The sequence below is a fragment of the Chaetura pelagica genome, unplaced genomic scaffold, assembly GCF_000747805.2.
Source record: "Chaetura pelagica isolate M959 unplaced genomic scaffold, ChaPel_1.0 scaffold98, whole genome shotgun sequence".
NCBI classification, from domain to species: domain Eukaryota; kingdom Metazoa; phylum Chordata; class Aves; order Apodiformes; family Apodidae; genus Chaetura; species Chaetura pelagica.
This window is the reverse complement of record NW_009954224.1, coordinates 163,581-191,392: the sequence shown is the minus strand read 5'-3', so window position 1 is coordinate 191,392 and position 27,812 is coordinate 163,581. Positions and strand designations below refer to the sequence as shown.

Genomic DNA, 27,812 nt, shown 5'->3' with positions numbered 1-27,812 from the left:
GTTCAAGGTAATTCTGGAGGTGATTGAGCAGATCTGCCTGTCTTCTTTCACCTGTGAAATGCCAGTTTCTGTCTCTACTGGCCCCTGCCCAGTTTCCTTCAGCACTCCTGTTTAGAAGCTACGGAACTTCTGTTTGATGTTGCAGCCTTAACATTTCTTTAATCTCATATTGTGCAGGAGTCTGTCTATAAATAATCCAGAGAGACGTTTTACAAGAGATTCATAACCTTCTTGCAAAGGTCTTTTAAAATATAACCTGTGACAGTGGGACATTAGCAGGGGGGTTGGGTGGAGCAGGTTCTTTATTTGTTCCTGTATTTAATCTTTGATGGAAGCTGAGAACAGTTCTTTTTTTCCCCATCTTTGCAGATACCAGCTACTGAACATGTCAACAGAGTTCCAGGATGCTCACCTTGCAGAGGTGAAACCTCTGGTGGAAAAGGAGGAGGTAATGATTTTAGAGCTCTTCAGTGCTTGTGTTTTATTGCAGGGCTGCTGTTGGAACTGCACTTGTGTTCTTAGATTAATTCTAATGTATTGTATAGAAGAAACAAGTAAGAGTAACTGGAGATGGAATAAGAGGCTGGTTGTTTTAATAATGCAAAATTGAACTTTAATTATTTTCTCTTTCTTGATCTTTGGTTTTACTTCTTTAGTGCTAATCTGGTGGTGGCATTTATTGTTCTCTAAATAATGACAGCTCTGGGTGTCTTCAGCAATTCTGAACTATGTCAACCAGGCAATCTCATATAGATCCATCTATACCTATAGACTTCTCAAGGTAGAGATACAAGCTTCACTCCATTAGCTACCTTACAGGGAGTCACAGAGTCTTTACTCTTCTGGGCACATCTTAGTCCAGAGGTACAACTATGCCCCATCAAGTCCTCTCTGACTGCACTGAGATGTGAGTTACAGACAAGCTGCTGCCAGGGCTGCAGGCAGCTCAGCATGCACAAGCTGCAGCCATTCCTCTGGGGTTGCATAATAGAAACAACTTCAGCTTTTTTTTTTGCTTAACCCTGTGGTACTTCTTTCCATTTGTTTTTGCACCATTTTTCTCCAAAAATCTGCACAGAGCCTACATTCAGTAACTAGGTGATTCTGTTCAGTGCTAGCAATGATCTGTGCTTTGGTACAGCAAACGATTCACTGTAATATGTTGAGGAACATCTCAGCTTTTTTGTTGAATCAAAACTAAGGGGTTTTTGGGGGTTTTTTTTGTTTGGTTTTTTTTTGTTACCAATGATTGTAATTATTGACAAAGATGGATAAATGTGTTGGGCTTTTTTTCTGGTTTTGTTTAGAATTTTTTTCTTTTTTCATAGAATCACAGAATGTTTTGGATTGGAAAGGACCTTACAGATCATTTAGTTCCAATCCCCCTGCATGACACAGACACCTCCCACTAGACCACATTGCTCAAAGCCCCCTCCAGCCTGTCTTTTTTTTTTGCTTAACCCTGTGGTACTTCTTTCCATTTGTTTTTGCACCATTTTTCTCCAAAAATCTGCACAGAGCCTACATTCAGTAACTAGGTGATTCTGTTCAGTGCTAGCAATGATCTGTGCTTTGGTACAGCAAACGATTCACTGTAATATGTTGAGGAACATCTCAGCTTTTTTGTTGAATCAAAACTAAGGGGTTTTTGGGGGTTTTTTTTGTTTGGTTTTTTTTTGTTACCAATGATTGTAATTATTGACAAAGATGGATAAATGTGTTGGGCTTTTTTTCTGGTTTTGTTTAGAATTTTTTTCTTTTTTCATAGAATCACAGAATGTTTTGGATTGGAAAGGACCTTACAGATCATTTAGTTCCAATCCCCCTGCATGACACAGACACCTCCCACTAGACCACATTGCTCAAAGCCCCCTCCAGCCTGTCCTTGAACACTTCCAGGGAGGGAGCACTAGAACTTTACACTAGAATTCTTCACTGCTCTATCTGCTACTTTCTTTTTGACTCCCTACTTCTTTTCTGTAAACACTTTAGAAAATCGTTTCCACTTGTGACCGCAGTGAAATGGCTAAAACAACTTTAAATACATCTCCTTTGCCAAGGACATTGAATGAAAGCACAGCTTGTTTGGATACCAGTGAATGCAGCACTTAAACTTTTCAGAAACTAAGATCCCTTTTTAATGTCAATATTATTCAGTAGTAGTGAAGTGCAGCAGATACTAAGCAGAAGTCTTCTGGGAACTGCAATGCCTTTGCTTTAAAGTTCAGAAATACCTTCAAACACTGATCAACTTCCTGGGTTTCTGTAGCACACAGATGAAAATTTGGTATCTTGACAATTAAACCTATATGCATTTATTCATGATGCTACTTTTTTGACTGCATGGGGAAACTAGCAGAGAGTTTTATTTCCTCTGTGGACATTCTTAATGCAGAGTGAACTTATTTAATATATTTTGAGAAAGTGGAAAATATGTCCTGAAGGACACTGAGCACACACTAGGTTAACAGTCACATCTTGGCTGATTGTGCCTTTGTTTCTTCTACAGCTGAGTCTTTGTTCTTACACAATGATGGAGCCTTTTTTCATATGTTGTCTAGACAGATGCCATATCTACATATTCCTTTAATCTCTAGACCCCACTAGAACACCAGTGTGTGTTTAAAATATCATGAGACCAACAGTATAGTAAGATTTTAAAAAAACAGGTTGTCTAAAGCTAAGGCTGTGTAAAATTACTTCCACAAACAGAGTCAGCTCTTTATGAACTTGTTTGTCTATACAAAACATTGCCTAACCATCTAAAGATCACAGTTCTAGAGTCCTGCCATAATTATGGGTTGGACTGCAATCCTTTCAGGTCCACCACCTGTGACAGTATTGCCCGAGACAGCAGCTGTATTGCTTCCTACATTTTTCATCCTTGATTCACCTGGGCTGCAGGGACTGCCAAGATCCTAACCTTTTTATCTCTAAACTACTTTTCCAAGCTTTGGCTTCTCTGTCATTCTCTGCAGCATAACAATGTTGGTTTGGCTGCTCTTCCCACTGTTTTCAGCCCCTCAGTGGAAAAAATGAGCTTGATTTCTTCCTTGTCTTTGCATAAAAGGGGATAACTGTTAAGACACTTCTTCCTTTGAAGCTGTGAGCCTTTTGGACTATTGGAGATGGGAGGATGTCACCTTAATCCTTTGCTGAAGGGGATCTTTGATACTCATGGGAGATTGTCAGTAGTAGCAATGGCTGGTCACAGGTGGGAATAGACCTTTCCCTGTCCAGGCAGCCTCCTAGACATATCAAGGCCTATTTTTGGCTAGGATAAAACCTTTCCCACCTTTCACATCCTGTAACCAAATCTCGGTGTTAACTGCTTAGCTGTGTTGCAAGTGCTCATTGCTTGCCCAGCCAGTGCTGTCCATCCTGGGCAGGACTGAGGTGGGCTGCTGGCTGTCCCATGGCTGCAGTAAGCAATGGCAACAAGTTCAGTGTTTCTGTCCTCTGAAATAACAATCCTAGTAGCAGTCCAAACAACAGCTGAAGCATTTGTGCTGTTTTTTTCTTGTCTGTAATCTAGTATTTTACTACTTTCTTGTTCTCACTGAAGATTAGTGGATAAAAAGCTTTTGGGTGAATTTTGATATTCAGCAAGAGCTTTCATTGAATAAAGGGGACAGGACAGAGCTCTTAGCTGCAGAACCAGTGGGTTAGAGCACGTGTATCCCAGCACAGATTTCTGTATCTGCCCAAGTTACCTTAATTAATGCTTTAAAATTTCTCCACAGGCCATCACTCGCCTCCTTCCAGACTTTGATGTCCAGGCAAGTAAAATGATTCTTCTTTTTCTTTTTGGTAAATGGGGAAACTGAATTGTCATTTGAGAAGACAGCAAAATGTGATCAGAAATGACTGACTGCTGGCCAAAAATACTGTGACTGTGGGAGAGGGGCCTGAATGGGGCTCTGAGGGAGCAATGTGAAGGGGACTGCAGGAGGTCTTTTCAGACTGAGGCTGAGAAAGTTCCATCCAAAAGAAATGGCCGGGTTGCAAGAAGCTCTGTTCTTGCTAAGAGAATGAGATTCTTCAGCAGTGGCAGTGAAAGCAAAATATTCCCCTCCCCCATGGACACACACACTTTCCTCAATTAATTTGCTTTCATTAACAGAGTGTGTGCTTTTCCTCAGAGGAAATGTTCTTGATGTATCCCATTAAGCTGTTGAAAGTTTCCAAAACATTTCTGAAGCCTGTGGAGTGGTGGAAGGTACTAAACAATCAGTTTTGCTCCTTATGAGAGTGGGTCAAACTGGGAGGGGGACCAGGGAGCTTGTACCTGCATCTGCAGAGTGGTAAATTCCCACCACTGAGGACAGGAAGGAGTATGTGTTGGAAAAAAAAGACTTGCTGGGTGTCTTATTTTTATCAAGGGGGTGTAACGAGGGAGGGAGATTGTGCAGGGATAAGGAAAAGCTATTAAATTGTTCTAGTGTCTTGAATGTGCAGGAGGAGGAAGTAATCCTCCTGTAGGCTGTGGTATGTTGCACTTTATTTGCACTTGTCTGTATTTTTATTCAGTGCTGTACAAACTGGTTAAAAATCCAGCACAAACTCAGTAGCCTTTTCCCTGAAAATTGAGACAGTTATCTCAAACCTCTTTATCATTTTTCAATGGCTCTTACTTCTATAGTAAAACTGTAACTTACATTTTTGTGTCTACCCCCTCATCCTGTCTAAGGATGAAATCTACTACCCGAAGTCTTGATAAATGTAAGTTAAAGTTGTTACCATGCTCTTCCTGCAGGACTGTGCACAGCATGGGGGAAGCTTTGAGTTCAGATTGATCACTTGGTCTAAGTAAATCTGAATCCCAGATTAACACTGCTGACAGAAATTCTGCAGTATTTTGATTAAGAATCCAGAACTGGCCCATATTTAATTTCTATTCTTGGAATAAATTTGCTTGGTTTGTAAACAGTATGTATATATAGATTTTTTTCTAACTTGCAAGATCAAGTATTCTAAGCCTTTTTGTTTTTTTCTATGTTTTGGATTAACTGTCCCTAATCCAGAGCAGTGGTTCTTGTCATTTAGCCCTGTTCTGCCAGCTCCTGCTTTTTTAATGATCTTTTTTTTTCTTTGAGTTTAATCTTTGGTTGTTCTAGGTCAGGAAGGAAAAACGCAGAAGAGTCTCAATCCATTATGTTAAGAGCTGCTGCTCCCAAGAAGGCCCAACTTTGGTCCTTAAAACCACAAATATCCTACCTATGTGTCTTTAAGTTCTTTTGGTTTATGAAAAAGGTGGTTTGTAGCTGTTAAGAGAGCTTTCATTACTGAGTTCATTAGAGAAGGTCATGTGTGGCCCTGGAGGACCCAGTTCTGACACTGAAGCTGATGTGTGCTCTTAATAAGAAACCTGTCCCTTGAGCCACAGTTGGGAGGAGGATGGACCTGGCCCAGAAAGGAGATGAGCAATGCTTGGCAGGATGGACCCCTTTATTGGGAGTGCTGTGAGTGTCCACCATATCCCTTGAAACTTGCTCTGCCCTTTTGGGGACAAGTTAGGCAATGTTCAGTTTAAAACTTAATTTGTGCTACTAGTGAAAAAGTGGTCACTACATGTGAGGCGTGTTGATTCCAAGAATAAATTACATCTACTTATTCAGGTTTGGAAAGAGAGAGACTCTTACTTCACATACTGTTTTAGATGGACTTGAGTTGAACATGCTGCTCCATTTATGAAGTAAGCTACTGTAATAGTGGAGTATCTCCCTTTTGAAAGCACACATTGCCAGACATGTCTGTGGTTATTCTGTGGAGGAAAGCTTTCATGAAATCACCAGGGGCTGGCCAAGGCAAGAGATGGAATAACAGACAGCTCTGAACTACCTGTAGTCAGCACTATATGCCTGTCTGTGTATCCAGCCTGTGGCACCTACCTGAAATTTTAAATGAAGGTCCCCCACCTCCCAGAAACGGGAGTGTTCTTGGCCAAACCTGTTTTAGCACAATGAATGATAAACTGGTGCAGGGCAGTGTGCCCTAAACTGCTCGATGTTGGCTAAATGCCAAACACATTTTAATTGTATTTCCAGTTTGATGTATTTGCCTATTCTCCAGTTCAGCAGCAATGGAGCTGATGGAAACCTGGCTCCATGCCACTTGGTGTCAGTCTCTCAGCTTTGCGTTGCAGAAGTGAGCAGTCCATCAGGAGGCTGCTTTCTCAATAAGGAAGTAAAACTTTCCAGGCTGTGCAACAGCTCTAGGTATGTTTGTGGCCATATGTATCCACTGGCATGAAAGGATCACTTCTATCTTTCCTTCTCCTGCCTACAGAAGAGAAGGAAAGAGCTGCCTTGTAGCAGGAGACAAATCATCTGGTCCTCCTGGTGCGATGGGTTTCACACTGACATCAGTGGATGCAGTTTAGGGCTTTGGAGTTTATTTCACAAATTTCCTCATCCTTTTAGGTCTCTAAAAGAAAGGAATAATTTAGGTTGGAAACTACCTTTAAGATGATCAGGTCCAACCATTAACCCAGCACTGCCAAATCTACCACATCCCTGAGCACCACATCTACATGTCACTTCTAAATACCTCCAGATGCGGTGACTCCACCACTTCCTGGGGCAGCCTGTTGCAATGCCTGACAACCCTTTCAGGAAATATTTTTTTTCCTGATACCCAGGCAAAAGTTCCCCTGGCACAACTTGAGGCCATTTCCTCTTGTCCTGTCACTTGATACTTTAGAGAAGAGATTGATGCCCTCCTCACTACAACCTCCTTTCAGGTAGTTACAGAGAGTGATAAGGTTTCCCCTCGCTCTCCTTTTCTCCAGACTCAACAACCCAAATTCCCTCATGCTCCTCGTAAGACCCTTCACCAGCTTTGTCCTTTTCTGGACATGCCTCAGCACCTCCATGTCCTTCTTCACAAAATCAGAGAGGGGCCCAAAACTGAGCACAGTATTTGAGATGTGGCCTTACCAGTGTCGAATACAGGGGAACAATCACTGTCCTGGTCCTGCTGGCCACACTATTCCTGATACAAACCAGGATGCCACTGGGATGGGGCTCGTTCTGGCTTTGTGCTTTTGCAGAGCAGTGTGACCCAGGAGTAATCAGACTAGAGAGAATCCCTGGGCAGAACTCTGGCAATTATCTGCCTCAGTTCCAGCACCAGTTTTTGTTACTGGCTCCCACCTTAACAGAATCATTTACATCTAAACTACAGAACACATTTACATCTAAAAGCTTATTAACATACCCAACTCACAACTTGAATTAGGGAACCTTTTTCTTAATATTACTAACTTAAAATAGTCTTTTAACACAAAAAAAAAAGAAAAAAAAGAAAAAAATGGTAAATCCATGGAATGGTGAGTATTTGGGTTTTAGAAGAATGTTAAAATGGATTGAAATAACTATTTGAGAGTAGAAAAACCTAAGGGGAAAAAGGCTAAATAACTTCAGGGCAAAGGAGATTTGAAATCCAACATTGCAATACCACATTAAAAGCTCACATATTTTTGACCTTTAATATATTGAAAAAAAGAATTGAAAAATAGCATAAGCAGGTATTAGTATATTTAATTTCTGAAATAGTATGAACTTAAAATATACTATCTCCTAGCAATTTAAAAGTGATTTCAATCCCCTTTGAAAACTCTGAAGCTTTTCCATCAGTTCTGAGGCAGGAGCTGGAGGTGTATTTAACAAGTGTAATATTATAAATTAAAATAGAAGCATGAGTTGGTAACTGAGCATTAAGTATATTTGAAAGCTTTAAAACAATCTTGATGGAATGTAGTATTTAACTTAAAGCATACAATATGGGTTGTTTTTTTTTAGTAAAATGTGAAATGTGTGTGTGCTTTTCCTCTTTAAGTATCTAAATGATCTTGATTGCTTATCCCATACTTGAGAAAACAACCACTTGTTTGTAAATATGTTCCTCAATTCATACCTTCCTTAGCCAGGGTAGAGTGGAGAAGGAATAAAAATACTCTCTTGTGTTATTGGCTTAGAAATTACCTCGACCTTCTAACCTCATGGAAAAAATGTCAAAAAATGTCACTTGACCATCCCCTCAAAAAATCTGCTTTAGAATGAATCAGCTCCTTCACGCTAATGTAGCTTCTCTAAAACTGCATGTATTGAGACAATTTTCATGTGTGTTTTTAGGGAACTAAGATAAGACTGCACCTCTGTTCAAGTGAGAGATGTGAACAGATGGTGTGTTTGTCTTTATCCTTCTATCGGATTACTGTACCTTGGATTTTTTTCCAAGATAGTGTTTTAATACAAATCAGTTGGTGAAGAGCTTCTTACTATAATGTTGACGTTGATTGGGATGTGCTGCCATCTGTTTTCAGTGCTCTGCATTTTGAAAACGTCCATCCCTACATCACGTAGACAAATCTCCTGATCTTTAATAGGATCAATAGGGACGTGAAATTGTTGGTTTGATGTCACCAAAGAAACTGGTTTGAATCGATTGTTTTTTAGGAAAAACATTTGTGTATTTGCAGTTAAGATTTCATGTGAATGGAAAATAGTACAAACCCTCTTTAATTAGGGGAGTCTTACTGTGAAGATAATGAGGAATTAAACCAATTGTTAAACTGACTGTGATTTATGCCAGCAATTAGGAGTATGGTTGCCTGTTGTCTCTGAACTATTTTTAGTTGACACTGAGTTTGAACTAGACTCAGAGTTCAAGTTCCAGAAGTGTTATCTGTGGAGGTCAGTGGGATGGCCATGTTCAAGGGTCTGGCATTATCTACCATGGGTAAACTTTTGTCTTTCATGCATGAACAAGAAAGATCCAAAATATTGAAAGGTTGTCCCTCCTAAGAAAACGCATTCTAGGTTTTCATTGGATCTGGCAACAAAAATATGATGATATCAAATGCCTATTAATCTCTAACCGAGGAGGAAATTATTTCTGTGTTCCACACTCAGCAGGAGGTGCCTTACACAGTATTGCTTACACTCATCATTTGCCAAACAAATTATTTTTATGCTTTGTTTTGAAAATTATCTAAGTAGAAAAATAAAGTAGGATGTGGAAAATACTGCTTTCTGTTATTAATTAGTAATGTTGTTAGTTGCTATCTATTACTAATGAAAATATCTTCTGGAATATTGGATTATGACTATATCTACAATACCCAATTTTCTGCCAAAATGGTTGTACAATAACATTATGACTCAAGTAGGAATACTCTAGAGAAATGTAGTTTATCTACTTGGAAAATACTAGATTTCAGACATTTAAAATCCTCATGTTGTTGTGCAGTATCATTCTGACTTACACTGATTTTTCAAAATCTTTTGTGTTTTCACTGGAAACTTTAATCCTGGCTTCTAGGAAAGCAAATGCTTCTAATTTTATTTAGAATGAATTTTGTAGTATTCTAGCATTTGATATAACAAAACCTGAAATGAAGTTGAACTTAAAAAAACCTAATGGGAACAGCCACAGGAAATATTGTACTAATTCCCAGGTTTGAACTTTGGCACTTTGTACATTGTGTGTCAGAGACTTAGCTCATCTTTGATGTCTGAGCTGTACTGAGTAAGTACTTCTCCTGGTCAAACCTGACTCAAATCCTATTTAAGAATGACGTCCTCTTTAGTCTGTTTTGGTTTTTCTAGCTGAGCACTGTGGGAGTCATAAGCCTATGCAGGATAAAAGCTTGTCTATATAACCCAGTCTCCTACTTGGAAAACGTAAAAACTAGCTCCTGTCCTCTGCTTGACTTGCTGAATTTATCACCCTGTTTTGCCTAAAGATGGTGCTGGATGTGGAGGATACAACTTACCTGCTAAATAATGCAGTGAGTATGCAGAGGAATGAATCTCTAGAGAGACATGAGTGCTGAAAATCAGTGTTTCAATGAAGTTTATAGTTCAGATAGCAGCTATGCTTAGCTCACCCCATGTACAAAGGGGGAGGAATCTTGATTCATTGCTGTAATTGTAACTTAAAACTGATGTGAATGTGTAATTACTAGGGAAAAGGAAGAAATGTGGGATGGTGTTGCCTAGCATCCTTATTTTCAAACAAATGTGTGTTCTATTCCATCTATCAAATTAAGAAGCTGAGTTTTAGATGAAATTACTACCTTGAATCTCTGAAGAGCTTTTGGGTTTTGCTCTGTAAAGGTTTTCACAGAGGCTGTGCACTCCTGATGTCTACATCATAATTTTTCATAGATTTGAGTTTAACTTGGACTTGGACATTACTGTACAGGGCAAGTCAAGAAAGCCTGGCAGCAGCAGACAGCACACTGCACTGAATGACATGGACATCTGTGTCTTGTGCAGTAAATAAAGTATTCTGGTGAAATGCTAAAGTGGCTGCTGACTGGACTGCCTTGACTGTGATGTGTACTGTAAATATGTGTCATAAATAACCTGTTTTGTGATTCTCTTTATATGTGTTGGCAAAATAACAAATTGTTTATACCCATCTGAAGTTCAAGTGCAAATGAAATATTTTTTTCCATATGTTGTGGGTGTTAATATGATGCAAGTCACATCTAACTTACATAGACACCTGATAAAAGATGGTACTCAGCAGGTCTTTTACTTGTTAATTAAAGTAACTTTAGCTTTAAGATAATATTGTTATGTTACAATATGTTATATTAAAAAAACAGTAGTATGCTTCTTAATGTTGTTGCTCCAATAATCACCACCACAAGGCTGTAGATATGTTGCTCCATAGCAAAGTTTAGACCGTTGGGTTTATAATCAGGTCTATACATAGCAAGGCATAAAATTAACATGTGGCTCTGGTGTTTATGGGGAAGGGGCTACTGTAATCTCAAGGCCCCACAGTGTGATAAGTCTTCATGATTAATACTACTTAATACTGTTTCTTTGGGGTATGGATTTTACTTCCTGAGTTAGTCTGTTGCCTAGAAAACAGAAGTATTTTGTCTGGGTAGCTTGCACTTTTGTAAATGTCAACAGTCATCGTTGTAAACCTTTGTTATTTCAGTTGTCATTGCACAGAACCACTTTTGAATTTTTTCTTTTGCTGCATTTTAGTGAAGTTATAAACTATTCAACCCTTGGCATCTCACTAGAGCTTGAAGCTTAAGTGCTTCTGTAGTTGTCTGTGGACTGGAGTATGTGACAGCCACATGTAAAATCTTAGAAGAGAGATCTCTCTGTGGGGGAGAACGGGGTGCTGTGCAGACCCCCGAGGCTGTGGGCAGATCCTGGGCTGGGGCTAGTCTTGTGCTCTTGGTCACCTAGAGCTCTGCTGCAGCAGGTGTTCAGTGGAGCCTTTGCACAAGCCCATAACAGGTTCCTCTTGTCCTTTGCCAGGAGCAAGATGTAGAGACTGTGCATGGGTCGGTCCATGTCACCATGTGTGGGACTCCCAGAGGGAACCGCCCAGCCATCCTCACCTACCATGACATCGGGCTGAACCGTAAGTAGACCTTTGCTTTAATAGCACAGGTGTGGAAGCAACGATGGTTAGAAAACCTTCCCTGGGTCCTTGCTTGCTTATGTGCTTTGCAACCTGTTGGATGGTACCTAATTCCTCTCCTATGTCAAGTATAATTTTCTCATTTTTCTTTTTTTATTTTTACCTTGCAAAGCGAATACATGGAATATTTCACTTAAAGGAACAAAGGGTCTCTGGTAGCTCATAGTGACCACAATCAAATGCTATAAAAACATCTGTAGGGGATGGCTGAGGGTATGTTTCCAGAAGAATTGAAACCAACATTGCTAGTGCTTTGTCTGAGGTTCCTGTCTGATAACCCGTATTAAGCTGCTGTGGGTTTAAGTGAATTACATGTCAAATCAGGATGATGAAAGGAGTTGTGTCCTCAACTATTAATAAAATAGCTTTGATAAGCACCTTTTATCTTATCTGTCATATCCAAGAATATAAGAACCTAATATCCAGATCTGCTCTAAGTTGTTCTTTTCACCAGTACTGTTAACTTCATACAGTTTACTGTTTCTTAATCAGTTATCAATATTTACATTTTAAAATGCCTGTGTATCTTTAAAGTCTGGCTATTGCTGGGGTGTAGATATTACTCATTAGAAAAAAAACCCAACTGTTTTCTTGCTTAGTTTTTGAGGAAATACCTTACTTTATTTTGGATTTTCAGTGTGTCAGGGCAGAGCTTAATCTGGATCCCATCTTTGAGAGACTTTTTTGCTTTCTAGAGTTACAAATTCTATCTCTATGGTGAATGTCTTTCTCTCCCTTTAAAGGAGGAGGAGCCTCTTCCCAAACTCCCATATTCTCCTAAAAATGTAGCAAAAAATGTTTTATATTCTGCAATTATTTTGCTTGTATGTTGTAGTGTAAGGACACTCAGAAACACATACAGAATATGGAACTATTTTCTAGACATCTCAAAGAAGATGTTACAGAATTCATGTTTTGTGCTCCAGGAGGAAATTATGCTCACTCTCTCCCACATTAATATTGCTTAAAAATCATAAATCAAATAATCTTGGAGTTGGGAGCCTACAGCATTGAATATCCCAGAAGAACACTTGTCTTGAGCTGTTTGCAGCCGCCCATCATGTGATGCTTGTCTTGTGGTTTTGCTCAAATATAAGAAATCACAGTTTCAACCTTTGACAGTTTTTTCCTCTATCTGTTTTGGCACAATCCAAAGAAAAATGACTGGACAGGTAAATAGATAATTTCACCTGAGCCAAAGCCTGGCATGAAAACTTGTGGCTGTGTTTTATTAGCATTTTCATAGAACCATAGAACTATACAGGTTGGAAAAGCCCCTTGGGATCACCAAGTCCAACCATCATCCCTACTCTACAAAGTTCTCCCCTAAACCAGATCCACCAATATCACATCCAAACAACCCTTAAACACATCCAGGGACAGTGACTCCACCACCTCCCTGGGCAGCCTATTCCAGTCTCTAACGACTCTCTAACCACTCTTTCTGTGATTATTTTTTTCCTAATGCCCAGTCTAAACCTCCCCTGTTGCAGCTTGAAGCAATTGCCACTTGTTCCATTGCTAATTACCTGTCAGAAGAGACCAGTACCAACCTCTCTACAATGACCTTTCAGGTAGCTGTAGAGACTGATGAGGTCTCCCCTCAGCCTCTTCCTCAAACAAAACATTCCCAGCTCCTTCAAGTGTTCTTCATAAGATTTATTCTCTAGGCCCTTCACCAGCTTCATTGCCCTCCTCTGTACTCACTCCAGCACCTCAATATCTCTCTTGAATTGAGGTGCCCGGAATTGGACACAATACTCCAGGTGTGGCCTCACCAGTGCTGAGTACAGGGGGACAATCACCTTAATTTTCACTTTGCATAAATAAAATTTTTTTTTTTATATTTTGGTATACCAAGAAAATACTTCTGGCAGGTACCAAAATAACATGAATAAATTTTAGCTGGCCACAAGGAAGGAGGTTTTCAGGGCTTTTGCTTTAAGGAATGAAAGCAAGTTGGCAGAGGTTGCTTTGTAGCAGGGCTTTAGTCTTTTTACCTCCTTAAGAATAAAGGACTGCCATTTTCCCAGGCTATAACATAGCTCACCTAATTGAACCAACTTTTCATTAACTTGCAGAACAAGTTAATAAATTATTTTATTATAACTGCAAACTTGCTATTTCCCCTCAGCATAATGATTCTGTGGTTTCTTTTCCTTCTCAAGATAAAACTTGCTTCAATCCCCTCTTCAACTTTGAGGATATGCAGGAAATCACCCAACACTTTGCAGTCTGCCACGTGGATGCACCTGGTCAGCAGGATGGAGCACCATCTTTCCAAGCTGGGTGAGTTGCCAGGGAAACAGCCCAAGCTTTCAGACTTAGTCTTTCTGGAAAAAGAGTTTTGATCTGCAGTTTAATTAAAAAGCACTTGTTGCAAACCCAGTAGTTGGCTTTTGAACTTGCATCCTGACACACTGTTTCTAAGGTACCAGCACCCTGGGAGCTCTGTTGTGCTGAGCCAGTTCACATTAGACTTTGAGGCTGTCATTTTGTGCTTTATCTCTGATAACTCAAGTGCTTGTAAAGCAGTTCCTTGACAGATGTCTACATCTCTCTCTCTGAGTATCGAGTCACCTTGTTTTGTACTGACAACCTGAACAAAAATACTATAAACAACTCAGATATTAGCCAATATATCATGTCCTTCCTAAATCCATTATTTATTTTTTTGTTACATGGCAGTATTTCAGATGTTGATAAGTTGACTTGATAAACCAGGTGGGAAATCCAACTTTGTTGGACAATAACAAAGTGGTGTATCATGCACCAGTACAGATTAGGAGCTGATCTGCTAGAAAGCAGCTGCATAGAGAAGAACCTTGGAGTCCTGGTGGACAACAAGTTATCCATGTGATAGCAAAGTCCCCTTGTGGCCAAGAAGGCCAATGGTATCATGGGATGCATTAAGAATAGTGTGTCCAGCAGGTTGAGGGAGGTACTGCTCAAGAGCAGAGGTTTTGCTCTGCCCTAGTGAGACCACATCTGCAGTATTGTGTCGCGTTCTGGGCTCCCTGGTTCAAGAGGGACAGGGATATGCTGGAAAGAGCCCAGTGGAGGCTATGAGGATTATTGATTCAATGGAACATCTGTCATACGAGGAAAGTATGAGAGACCTGGGGCTGTGTAGTCTAGAGAAGACTAAGAGGGGATCTTTTTAATGTATATAGATATCTGAAGGGCAGGTGTTAAGAAGGAGAGGCCAATATAATTTCAGTTGTGCCCCATGGTAGGACAAAGGGCAATGGATGAAAACTAGACCACAGGAAGTTCCACCTCAACATGAGAAAAATCTTCTTTACTGTAAGGGTTACAGAGCACTTGAACAGGCTGCCCAGAAATGTTGTGGAGTATCCTCTGGTGACTTTCAAGACCTGCCTAGATGCATTTCTGTGTGACCTGCCCTAGATTCTGTGGTGGTCCTGCTCTGGCATTGCTGGACTCAATGATCTCCCGAGGTCCCTTCCAACTCCTAGCTTTCTGTGATTCTGTGTATCTAATATCATAGATAGCTGAAAACTTGTGACTGGAAGGCAGCAGCCAACATGCCAAGGGGAGGTTACAAGGTGAGGAATGGTTGTTCTCTAAGAACTAAGTATTAAGGAGCTTATGTACCTTTACGGCATGAGCCAGTCTATTTCCCTTCTTAATTTTTAAGCTGGTCTGATGCTGAGGAGGTCATGATGGGCCAGGTTCTCAGCAAGCGTTAACTGCAACAGCCCAGTTGCCTACCACAGCAGCCTACAAAGCTATTTCAGTCACCCCCTTTGTATTTGTTTTAGTGATGAGCTTTTAAGTATCTTAGACCTTGTGTCCTGAACAACCACTAACACTTCTTAGTTGTCAGCTGCATCATGATCTATGCCAGTAAAAACCACTGCTTATGACCATGTCATGATGACAGCACAGGAAGCTGTATTATCTCTCCCAGCCCTTCAGCTGGGAGGCCAACATGCTCAAGTTAAAATATTTGTTGTGGTGACATGAGTTTTTTGTCATGGCAAGGCTTAGTTTCCCAACATGAAAATCGAAGACAATATCTTTGAGTAGTTTTGCACTGAGATGTTTTTTTGTTTGTTTTGGCTTTATTTTGGAGACTAAACCAGATAGATGTAGTCCTGATGGAAAGCAGAAACTTGGATACACCCTAGGCAGATTTTCTCAGCTACTTTTTGAGGATTTTTTCATGTGCTGCTCAATTGAGATTTTGCTCAGAATTTCCTTCCCTCAAAATTTTGCTTCTCTGCAGGAGACCAGGAGCACTAACTGACATCTATCGTTATTGAACTTCCTTAGCAGATCTGTAGCTCTTCCTATGCCTTCATTGTCATAGATATTAATAGAAATCAATATTAATAGAAAGCTCTCCTCATTTATCCTATGATAATTTTTATGTCCCTGAAAGCAAGCATGCAAATTATTTGCCAAAGATCTAGATCTCATTGCTGAAGTCTGTGATTCTGCAGCACGGGAAAAATTTCCTGGTGGACCAGAAGTACAAATATGGGGAATGTGGTTGGAAACTCACTGCTCAAGTTCAAACTTTTTCATAAATTTTACATGCTAACTGCTCTTGGAAGAGATTCATTATGGTCTGTTTTGCTCTTAGCCAGACCATAATCCTGTTACTCACATAAAGTACCATATAGATTATGCTCATATTTCTGCTAAATTACTTATTTGTGCTTGCTCCTGATTTAAATTCAGCTCATACTCTCAATGATCTTGTAATGAGCACATTCAGTATTAAATCTACAGTGACTGCTGTGTCTCTGAATATTCCAGCCTACTCTTCTGAGAATGTTGTATAGTAACTCCACAAACACGTATTTGTTGTAGGTACATGTATCCCTCCATGGATCAGCTGGCTGAAATGCTTCCTGGAATCCTAAAACAGTTCGGGTGAGTGCAGAATTGTTTGCTTGTTTTCCACATTCTTCTCTCTACGTGGCACATCAGAAGAGCAGGGCAGAGCAGATGTTCTGTGATGTCCCTGAAGCTTTGGTCTCTATCTGGCATTTTGTTTGCTAGAAGTCCAGTTGTGGTCTGTTATTTATTTTTTTTTTTTTTAATTCCTCTGGTGTAGATGGATCACTTTTGCCTTTGTTTCTGAAAGAGCTTAGTTTTTGGCCTTTTCTGAAATGTCTGTTTATTTTTAAACAGGAAGCAAGTTGGAGTGAAATCCCATGTGCCTAATTCAGGGGCTTCCTCCAGTATTTTCTCTGTGTCGCCCTCACAGGGGCAGGGCACAATCTGTTCTTCCCACTGTAACAACCCACGTTTTCCTGTGTGGTTAGCAGCAAAAAAAAAAAAAAAATCCACTGTCTGTTCTGAAGGCACTTTTTTTTTCTGGGTGTAAAGTGTCTTTAGGGAGTCAGTTTAACCTCCTTAAGCTTCTTCTGCTACCAAAGCGTAGATGCCAGGTTGGTGATGTTGAAGGACCTAGTGGCAGTGCTCATCTGTTGTCTCCCCACAGCATGTGTGTCCTCCCTTAAAACTTAGCTTTAGCAGGAGCTGTATCTGAGAAAGATACTTTCTCTGTGGAGCTGTTGCTCCTGTTACACAATGAAGGGTACAGGTAGACACCTCCAAGGGGTTTTTAAGGTCAAGCAGAGAAAGAAAACCTGGCCTTTAGGGTTAGGCAGTCTTGGAGGACACCTGGACTGCTGGAGGGGGCAGTTAGTCTCCAACCAACACCCCAGTTTAGGTGTTGCCTAGTTGTTGTAACCAGCTGTTACACTACCTTGAACCAGTTTACCTCACTGTCTTCTTAAGAGGTGTGATTTTTGAAAGTCTTAATGTAAGGCACAGAGTTGACAGTTCTGCCCTTGCACTGAAAAAAATGCCAACAAAATGTCAGTACCTTGAAAATCAATTAAACAAAGCCTTGATTTAATAATGCTAATGAATCTTATCCTCAGGTATTTTCCTAAAAATATTGTATAACCTGTTTTTCTGCCTGGTTTTGCCCAGTCTTTCCTTCCAAGTATTTTCTAAGACCTTGAAGGCGATGCTTTAAAACCCAATTTCAGTTAATGCAAATATTTGGTTTGTCTCTGCCCTATTTAGTTATGAAGTTTAAACTGAATCACCCCAGAGGCTGGATAGCATGAGAGGTTTCCCTGCCAGCCCCCTGTTAAAGAGGAATCAGCATCCCAGTTGGATAACTGAGCTGGGGAGGGCTTTGGGAGAGGGGAGCTTTGTATTTAGGCTGCAGATTTCAGGATTGTATCTTAAAACTTTTCTGGCAGAGACTATTTCCTTCCAGAATCAGAACAATGCTATGGTTGCTCAGTGTATTTACTTAAAGACAAGTGAGAATTGCTGCTGCTCTGCAATGCATGAGAACTGGTGTCCTGCAAATCTGCTGGTAAACAAACCAGCTGCTCTTTTGAGCTCCTTACTGGGGCCAGTGGCCTTGCAGGGGATCCATGGTTTGCCTGAGCTGCAACCACCCTTCTGTAGAACCACACTGGCATGTGAAAGAGGAAGGCTGCTGATGTGGGTTGATTTATTTTTATTGCTGTCTTACTCATTTGTCTCTTCTGTTTTATTCTTGTGCAGGCTGAAGAGCATTATAGGAATGGGAACTGGAGCTGGTGCCTATATCTTAACCAGATTTGCTGTAAGTTTTGTGGAGCTTCCCTAAAACCTCCAACCTGATTTCCCTGACATCTTGTTGCCCCTGTAGTGTGCACAGAGAATTCCTGCTCTGCCGTGCCCATTTAAGTAAGCAGTTAGGCTTTTAAATGAAATACCGCAATCTGCGGGATAGCTAATCCAGAAGACTGAGATTTTCCATTTTAAGGCCTGGGCTCTACCCAGTTAATTTGCAGAAGATTTTTTTAATGGGAGTTCTCTATTTAAACTGAGGGTGGAGAAGAAGTTAAAACTTAATGTTCTCCAGCTGCTCAGCTGAATTGCTTTAATGATTTTATTTTTTTTCCCCATACATACGCTTGTTTTCTGCAAGATAAAACTAGACCTACTGCTTTTCTCCTCAGGAGATAATTTGCTAATTTAGATTTTACGCTGACTGTCAAGTTGCAAATGATATGTGATGAATATTAAACCTTTTATTTTGCAGCTAAACCACCCAGAGATGGTGGAGGGATTAGTTCTTATTAATGTAAACCCTTGTGCTGAAGGTTGGATGGACTGGGCAGCAACTAAGGTAAACATCTTTAAGTCAGAAAAATAAATGATGCTGTGAGCCTGTCAGGCATGAGGAGCTGGGCAAGTTTGTGTGTCAGGGCATGGATACAAAATATCCCAGGCTAATCCTGTGGGGTTTATTCTTCCATTGGCAAATATAACTCCTGCAGGACTAGTGATAAAAATGAGTACATTGAAGAAACAGATACCCATGATATAATGGGGCTACTGGTATGAATAATCCTTAAGAACTAGTAACTGCTGGGGAAAAGCTGGTTTAATCTGGAAATGGGTGGTTTTGGAAAGAGTTTTCTTTCCAGCAAACTTCAAGAGTAGTGTAACATTCAGTTCTTTCTTGTCCATGGCTTAATTTACCAGCCCAGTCCAAAATGTGAACTAGAGCACAGAAAAATGTTCAGAACAACATATTCCAGGTTTCGATCATCTAACTGAATCTGAGATGCCAAAAAAAATCAGAAAAGGGCATTAGCTGTGGTAACTGTGGACAAATTGTCCATCCAACTAGACTTTTAAGTGAAAATGTTCACATACAGAGAAGCTCCTGTTAACTGTATTCTTTTGTATATGTAAGAAAGATTTCAATGTCATTAAACAGGGACTAAGAACTTGTTTCAAAAATCTTCCTGGAACAAATGCATAGAAATAAGCAGAAATGTTACATCATGGATCACTCAGATTTAACTTGTTAAAACATTTGTCAGGGTAAACTAATGGAAGGCCCTTTGTATCATTCAGGGTCATGTTTAAATGAATGGCAGTTGTTATAAACACACTGAGAAGTACAAAAATTAGTTTGGAATCTTTTAACCACACAGAGTCAACCCTCTAAGTGTTTAGACTGATAATAATTGTAATGACAACCTTGTAATACTGGGAGAAACTTTCCACAATTGGGATATAACATTCTTTTAAGGCTTAGTTACTCATGTTTGTAAAATAACTTTGCATGTCAGTTTATTTTTATAAGTTTGATCTGGAAGCATATTTAGTAACTCCTCTACATTGAGTTGTACCAGTTGATCCATTTTGATGATCTAACTTAGTGTCTCTTTAATGAAATTCTTTAATATCTGTGCCCCTGCCTTTTGCTGCTCAAGTATTGCTGACATTAAGAGCACAGTGGGTGCCTTGTATCCTTCCATCCTTCCAAAGCTAACTGTGTTAGTAAAGATATCTTACTAGGTTGACTCAAACATAAACAACCTCTAATGGAGTTTTAAGGAGACTTGAGGGGAAAAAAAATATCAGTCCAGGATATTGCATGTATAAGGACAGCAGAGAAACATCCAGTGGTCTACTTATGGGTAACTGAAAGGTTTAAATTGTTCAAGGACTGTTTTAATATCGGATACTTAGATAATCTTGCTATTAAGATTTCAGGTTGGACAAATGCTTTACCAGACATGGTCATTTCACATCTTTTTGGAAAGGTAAGGATGTTCAAAAGATTCCTTTTATGTATTCAGTTACCTGTGTTTACTTTGTGGAATTGGGAGGGAGAGAGAAGCCTTCACTTAAACAAAGTACAAAGTTAACCTGTGAGATAGGATTCATATTAGTGTTCCCAGTATTTTGTAGGTTATATACTGTCATGGGGTGTGCCCACAATGCAAGAGCACCTCAGTCATGACAGCTCTAGTAGGGGCAGCTCCCTATTTAGGCAGCCAACACTTAACATGAGTACAGGCATTGATGTGCTCATGTTCTGAGCAGAATTACCCCACAGATTTATTTATTTATTTATTTAATATACCATAATATACTTGTAGCTCTGGGATAGGTGGTTGTTAGTAGTAGTGGTGCTCTTCAGTGAAAGCCAACTTCAATGGAAGTGCTCTGCTGTTTTCTGTGGCTTCCTCACTGTGCTTGAAACTGTTAGTGAATGCAGCAGAAAACTCCATTCCAGTAAAACAAGGAAATAATCTATAAAGACCTTAGAACCAAACTCCTTGAAAATGTTAGTGATTGAAGTCCTTGAAGCTTAGTTACTTACTATTGTGAAATTGAGTTCCATATTACATATGTTTGTAAGCTTTCAACATCTGCTTTACCCTGGAAACATTTATTCAGCTTCTTAGCCTGATTCTTTTTTTGTTTTAAAACTTCACATTTCTCTGACTGTAGCCATCTGCACTACAGCTACATGTTTTGCAATTGTAAGGTCTTGATGTTACAATATACTGAAGTTTTAAAGCAAGAAATGTGGTACTGCAGTCATAGGCTAATGTTAATTCTGGGTGACACCACTGGCTGCTAGAAGTTGTCCTGTCCTTAAAGGTCCACTCCTGTTGTGCAGATATGAGTCTGATACATGACTCCTGTGTCATGTCTTCAGATCCTTTCAGAACATAGCCCTATTCTGAATGATTCTGTCTCCACTGTAGGAAGAAATTCACAGCAACCATGACCTGATCCATACTTACCGTCAGCATATTATTAATGATATGAATCAAACCAACCTTCATCTCTTTGTCAACTCTTACAACAGGTAAATATATTTACCTGATTTTTAACTGGAAACTATTTTAGGAGGCTGTCCAGCACTTAGAGCCAGTTTTACTTGTGTGGTGGAGTTACTTGCGTTGCCCTAGTATAAAATTGACAGTGATTTAGAGATCTCAGGTGGTTCGCTTATGGGAGAAGGACCTTGTGCATTTGTGAGGAGAAAGACAGTATACTGGGACTGAACTAAGACATTGATACTTCAATCTAAGTGGTTCTCCATCCATTGTGGAGGCTACAACATGTATCAGATTAAAATAATTTATGTATCTGTTCTTTCTCTAAACTAGAAGAATATGGAAGTATCTGTAAAACTTCAGTGAATCAAGAGCTTTTGTCTTCATTTTTTTTAGTCGTCGAGACCTGGAGATTGAGCGCCCTATTCCTGGAATAAATGTTGTCACCCTTCAGTAAGTATTTTATTTCCTACCAGTCGACCTGTACATGATGTGAGCTAAAAGGTGTGATCCCTGGGTACATCACATATGTGCTAAAACCTGATCTTGTAGCTTTGTGTGTGAGATAAGAGGTTACTGCAAGTCAGAGACCATCATTAGGAAGACTTCCCCTATTCAAACCTCCAAGCTGTGTTAGCTGAAATTGAAAGCTAAGTAGTTCCTGTCACTGTGTGTCTGCACATTTGTGCTTACAGAGTAAGTACTTGAAAAGCAATTGGTACCTAGCTTCACCTGGATTCTAGTTTGTAAAAACTATAACTCTGAATACACTTTAGCTGTGCCTATGCAAGCAAGAGAACACAAATGAAACTGATTAAAACAAAAATAAACTTTCAGGAAGATGGAGCAGGTATGAGAATTACTGTATGCCAGATATTCTTCTAAAAGCTTTTCACTTATGCTACAACTTGTGCCACAAAAAAAATTGCCAAGTCCTTCTCTGCCCAGCTGCTGATGTTTGCATGCAGGGGACTTTCAGACTCTGCTCTTCTGTCAGTCTGGCTGAAATAGGATGACAGCTCCAAAAGATGGAGCTCAAGGGGTAAAGGAATGGGGGTGAGACTTTGATGCTGATACCCACATTCAATCTCTCATTAAACAAGAAATAAGAGCACTGGAAAGAGGTGAAGGCTACAAGGTGGGGAAAAGGAGAGGTTCTCTGGCAAGGTATCAGAGCATGTCAGCAGATCTGCAGTTAATACAGTGGATTTGATGTGTGCTTAAGCTGTCTGGAATACAAACCAAATTATTTTCACACACAACTGTCACATCCTTCTAGTGACACAAAATGCAGCTTAGGGAAAGTCTGGGGCAGATGACAGAGATAATATGGCTTCTGTGTGCTTCCTTGCAGATGCCCTGTCCTGCTGGTGGTTGGTGACAGTTCCCCGGCGGTGGATGCTGTGGTGGGTATTTCCAACTGCTTTTGCTGCCATGGTGGTGGCCAGGCCAGCCAAGCTCATGCCTGCACAGCAACCTTGCTGGCTGCTGATCCAGCCCAGCTGGCTCTCCTCTTGCAGACCATGGGAGAGCTGCCATTAATTCCTCCCTGTTTGTCCCCTCTGTCTGTGCACCATTATTTCATAGCTGCTGCCTTAGGAACAATTGCCACAGCAGTTCCAGTGAACCGCAAATATTTTCCTTTAGAGAGGAATCAGCTGCTGGTATTTTAGCTTGTTCTGTGGTGTTGGAGCTTTGCCCTGGGTCACTATGGAAGCAAAGACCTTCATTTTGACCATTATAACTTGCCCCAGATGACTGGGTGACTTCAAATGTTGTGCCTTAATAGGCGTGCCCAGCCTGCTGGCCTCTGGCCATATGGCTGCTCACCACTTGGGACGCTACCAGATGACCCCAAATCACAAGATAAATAACACTTGTTGCCACTGGAGTCTCAGAAACAGATTAAAAAAAAAAAAAAATCTATTTTCAACTAATGGGTTTGTTTGTACATAGAAAATAATAGAATCAGAAATGTGAACTGACCTACTTTGGTTTAAAGGTGTATGTATGTATACAAAGAGGTTTTTGTACAGGAGTCTAAGATACACAATTTAGTCTGTACTAAGCCAGAAAACAAGACAGTTAATCTGTTTTTATCCAGCAGTTCATAACTGAAATCTTATATATGATGCCTTATGCTGCTGTTCTTTAACATAGGTCGAATGCAACTCAAAGCTGGACCCAACAAGGACCACACTTCTGAAGGTAATAACAAAAGCTGTTTTCAAAAATAAACATTATCCTCATTTTAAATCAACTGGATTAACTGAAAAAGCAGAATCACAGGAATGTGGTGCAGTACAGATAACACTATGAGAATCCAGTTCTGATGTGCAAGGACAGTTACTTCACAGTAAGACTATTTTAGTGGGATAAACCATACTAGGGGCTTTTTGTCAAGGTTGACAACAAGGAATTTCTCAGCTCCTCCATTTTAAAACACTCAGGTTGAGACTTGAAATGCTCAGTATTTCACATACTCATAATGAATTTGACTAGAGCTGGCACAGTTGATCTCAAGCTATTGGGGAAAGTTTGAAAAAAGCCATCATCAGTGTGGAAACCAACTCATTCTGTTCCTGTGCTTGCCTGACCCTCAACAGTAGTGTCTGATTAAAAGACAGCTGATCTATCAGCCATGGTTTTGTCATCCTGTCATCATGTGGCCACAGTCCAGGAGATCTTACTGTTGGAAAGGACTCTCCCATTTTCCAAAAGCTTGTTAAAATGCACTTCCAAACAGCAAAACATTGTGCAAAGGCTTTGGCTGATAGTTAGCACTGAGTATGGGTGTAATCCTCAGTTTTTTATTGAAGTAAAACGCAACGAGTGCAATAGCATGCAAGTGGTGAAACAAGTTTGGTTGGGCTTCTGCTGAGAACTTTGACTGGATCTCTCTCTTTAGTGAAATGGTCAATGAAAATTATAAGAAAAATTGATTTTTAAATACTCTTTCCTCCTATTGTTGAGCAGTTACAACGCTGACCTACTACATGGACATGGCAGACTCACCTTAAAAAAAAATCTGACAGTATCTCAGATCTTCTATTAGTGGCCAACCTTTGCTCAGTCCAGGGGTACAGCTGATGCCAGATCCTGCTATGGGCCTGTTTTGCTGCTAACTAATCCTAGATAGGAGTTGGGGTTTCCTGTAATTCACAACTCAACTGTTTTCAGCTTGTGGTGTTCCTTGGAACGGGACTGTTTTTGTTGGGTTTGCTTTGAGGGGTGGAGTGGCAGGAAAAATGAAGTGCTCCAAAAATATTGCATGAACTCAAGATAGCTTTTCTAATTTGGCTTTCTCTGCTTCCCTTGGCAAGTCAGGCTGATACTTGCCATCCGCAATCTCAGCAAATTGTTTTTCCCTCTCACCTCTGAGATTTAGGTGTTTGTTCTCTCTTCCCTGTTTGTTATCCAGATCAAAACCAAGTCATGTTACTGAAATTCAGAGCTGAGATAATAGGCTAGTTTCTAAGAAACTGGTAATCACTGCCTAGCAAAAACCCCCATTTATTTGTAGCTTCAAATGCTGCTTTGCCTATTGAGGTTTTCTGGGGTGCAGTTGTGACTTTCATAAACATTTAAATGCCTGCTTTGGGGCTTTCATCTACATGTACTTTACTTCTGCGACAAAAGGAAATGTTATTCTGCCAGACAGCTACAGAGGTCATTTTAATGTATCCTGAGCATAAATGAGTTCCTCTGACATTACGCTAACTGGCTGTTCTCTCTGTTTCAGATGGCTGACTGTGGTGGGCTCCCTCAAGTTTCCCAGGTAGGATTTGGCTGACGGAAATCCCACTAATCCTGTTCAGCAGCGTGTCAGACTGCAACAAATGGGTGTTTTCCTGTAGGGTACTTGCTGTTCCCAAATGTCAGCCAAAAGGATGGTTATGATTTCACAAATAATGATGTCAGTCGGTCATCTGAGCTTTCTTTTTCTTTAAAGACCAATGAAGCGCAAAATTAAGATTGGGAAGGGATATTACTTCCACTAATTAAGTCTTAACTAAGGAAAGGTCTGAGGTGGGAATGCAGAGGTATTATTTTATGCCTATCTGCTAATATAACATGAATCTAAGCTTGAGCACTTGTGTGTGGTTTTTTTTTTAAAAAAAAACATTCTTATTTGGATTATTTATAGTATAGATCAGGAAAGAGGGAGGCAGGAAATAACAACACTGTGTTCTTGCATACAGTGACCCAGCTTGACTGAGAATGAGCTGGAGTGTCTGAAGTATATTTAGGCATAAATCCCAAGGTGGCTAACAGAACCATGCTGGGAAAGTTAAATTTTACCTGTGCTCTAGTGTTTCTTCACTAAAACCTGTGAATCAGCTTTAGGTTGTGATGTTTTCTAAACAGATTTCTAAGCAATATAATGTGATGTTCTCAGCCTTAAGGAAAAAAGCTGCATTTGTAATGACCTGCAGCTGAGAAGCCCCTGGACAGGCAGCATGTGCTCTAACAGAGGGAGTGGGGAAAAGGTTTTTTAAAGCCACAAAGGAATATGTGCATTGCTCCTCTCTAGGTAGACTCCATTGCCTAAACTGATTCAGATAAAAGTATAACAAAAATGTAGGAATCATTTGCAAGGCCAATAATTGAGGTTGAGACTTACTTGGCTACTGTGTGAGCAGCAGAGTAAAGCTGTGAGTGCCTCATGGCAAGAATGTGCAGGTGTGTGTGTGTGTGTGTATTCCTGACAAGCTTTTTTGGCCTATAAACAGAATCATCAGCTCTTTCTAGCTGAATTTATTCTCTGCTGAATTGGAATTGCTGAATTACCAATGCTGTATGAACTGTCTTGTATGTTTTATGAGGTCAGTTGTTTTACTTTGGCTCATCTGTCTCAATAACTGCATGAGCAAAGTTTGGGTCAGGCCTAGACCACTTGTAGTCACTTCTCTGGAAATCTCAAATGCACACACCCATTTGGTAAAATAATAGGGTAGGGGATCAGAGGGAGGGGAATGGTGGAATTTTATCACATAAGTGAAAATTTCAGACATTCAATAGAACCCAGAAAATATTTAAGATGTCTCTGTTCAGATAGAACATCTGTGGTATCTACAACATTGTAATGTAATTAACTCATTGAGCACTGCATACAGTAATATTCTCTTTCTTTTCTAGCCTGCCAAGCTTGCAGAAGCTTTCAAATACTTTGTTCAGGGAATGGGATACAGTAAGTATCAGTTCTATGGAATGATTTCCTTGGCTACCAAAGTCTGTTGGGCATCTAAGCACCTAGACAGTCTTATTATCCCAGATGTGTTATCTTTTCCCTGTTGAATACACATTTGCAAAGGAAAATAACAATACTTATGGAGTCTGGAAGAAGGGTTTTCAGACCAAATTGTTACTAAATGGTAGAGAGCTTTGTAGACAGCTTTCACCCGCAAATATCTGCTTTATCTTGATCTTTTTAAGGTGTCTATATGTAATAGCATCCCCTTGCTGCATCACAGGAGATGATTCATATGCTGCACACAACATTTACAGCCTTGTTAGTTTACAGACGTATTTGTAGCTGTTTGTCCTTCATGGGCTTCTGACAGCTGCTGATGCGTAGATGCATTGATAGCAAAGATTAAACATCTGAAAGTAGTGGGAGGTCTGAGTCTCCTCGGGTTTCCTCTGGCATGTCACAGCCACAGCAACATGCCATAAAGCTCTGTCTTGAAGCCTTCAGCCCCGGCTGCCAGTTTTGGGCTCCTTAACTATGCCTGGAACAGCAGTTTTTCTTCCACACTTGAAGGTACCATGAAGAGCATATGTTCAAGCCTGAAGGCTTCTCCAAGGGTGGTTAGGGCTTGAGAGGAAGGCAAGGGCTTCCTTCCAAGCCCACAGAACAAGGCATTAATGAAAGACTCTTCTTCCAGTGCCCTCTGCTAGCATGACCAGGCTGATGAGGTCCCGCACTGCATCTGGCTCCAGTGTAACCTCTTTGGAAGGACAGAGGAGCCGGTCTCACACCGGAGAAGGCACAAGGAGCAGGTCTCACACCGGGGAGGGAACGAGGAGCCGATCCCACACCGGGGACGGTGCCAGGAACCGCTCCCACACAGACACGCGCATTGAGCTGACGCCCAACTCGGCAAGCAACGCTGAACAATCAAGCCCCAAGTCCATGGAGGTGTCTTGTTAGATGGCTGTGGGAGGTTTAAACTGGCCACAGTGTGAAAAAGTAATGGATGCCCCCTGTGTATCACAAAAAAAAACATAACTGGTATTAATCTCAAGCTATTCTGTAAGATGAACTCTGTTCACCAGGGTCTGACAGGGACCAAAGAAAAGAAGCATCTCATTTGCTCTATCATTATTCTTGTAACTCAGACAGTTGCTGCTATTGTGCCCTCCTTCAATGGATGCCAAATTCTAAAGGATACTTGCCAAAAGCTGATGTGGTTGTAAACACTTCAGAGTCAGACCAGACTTGCTTAATATCCTCCTTTAAAATCAAAGCTGTTACATGCCCCTTTATCTCCTATTCTCTTGAAGTAAACTGGCACAATTTGAGATGAGTTTCAAAGAGGGGGAGAAAAAAAAATCACCATTATGGATGGCTTTTAAAGAAGGAAACAAAACAAATGTGTTATGGCCTCTTATTGAAGCTGGAGTTGAATTCATTGTAAATAGCTTGACTTCAAATGATAGAGATGTTAATGTATCGTGCATTTATAGGCCTTCTAATGCATTAGTACTCAA

General features: G+C 40.3%; 1 protein-coding gene across 1 annotated transcript; it reads left to right on the top strand.

Moving 5' to 3' along the window:
• Positions 1 to 371: 371 nt before the first annotated feature.
• NDRG1 (N-myc downstream regulated 1) lies at positions 372 to 27,812 on the top strand. The gene is made up of 15 exons (XM_010003528.1): positions 372 to 448; positions 3,744 to 3,779; positions 11,295 to 11,400; positions 13,629 to 13,749; positions 16,303 to 16,365; positions 18,028 to 18,088; positions 18,551 to 18,637; positions 20,013 to 20,069; positions 21,024 to 21,127; positions 21,495 to 21,551; positions 22,453 to 22,504; positions 23,259 to 23,306; positions 24,841 to 24,876; positions 26,238 to 26,289; positions 26,987 to 27,812. Exons 1-15 carry the CDS (start codon positions 386 to 388, stop codon positions 27,250 to 27,252), a joined length of 1,209 nt encoding a protein of 402 aa, XP_010001830.1. The 5' UTR covers positions 372 to 385; the 3' UTR covers positions 27,253 to 27,812.

Bases quoted from the DNA above. Each gene is read 5' to 3' on its own strand.
- NDRG1 (XM_010003528.1), top strand. From the start codon at position 386: ATGTCAACAGAGTTCCAGGATGCTCACCTTGCAGAGGTGAAACCTCTG. The intron at 20,070-21,023 runs GTAAGGATGTTC...TCTCCACTGTAG, and splicing joins TTTCACATCTTTTTGGAAAG to GAAGAAATTCACAGCAACCA. The intron at 21,552-22,452 runs GTAAGTATTTTA...GCTTCCTTGCAG, and splicing joins ATAAATGTTGTCACCCTTCA to ATGCCCTGTCCTGCTGGTGG.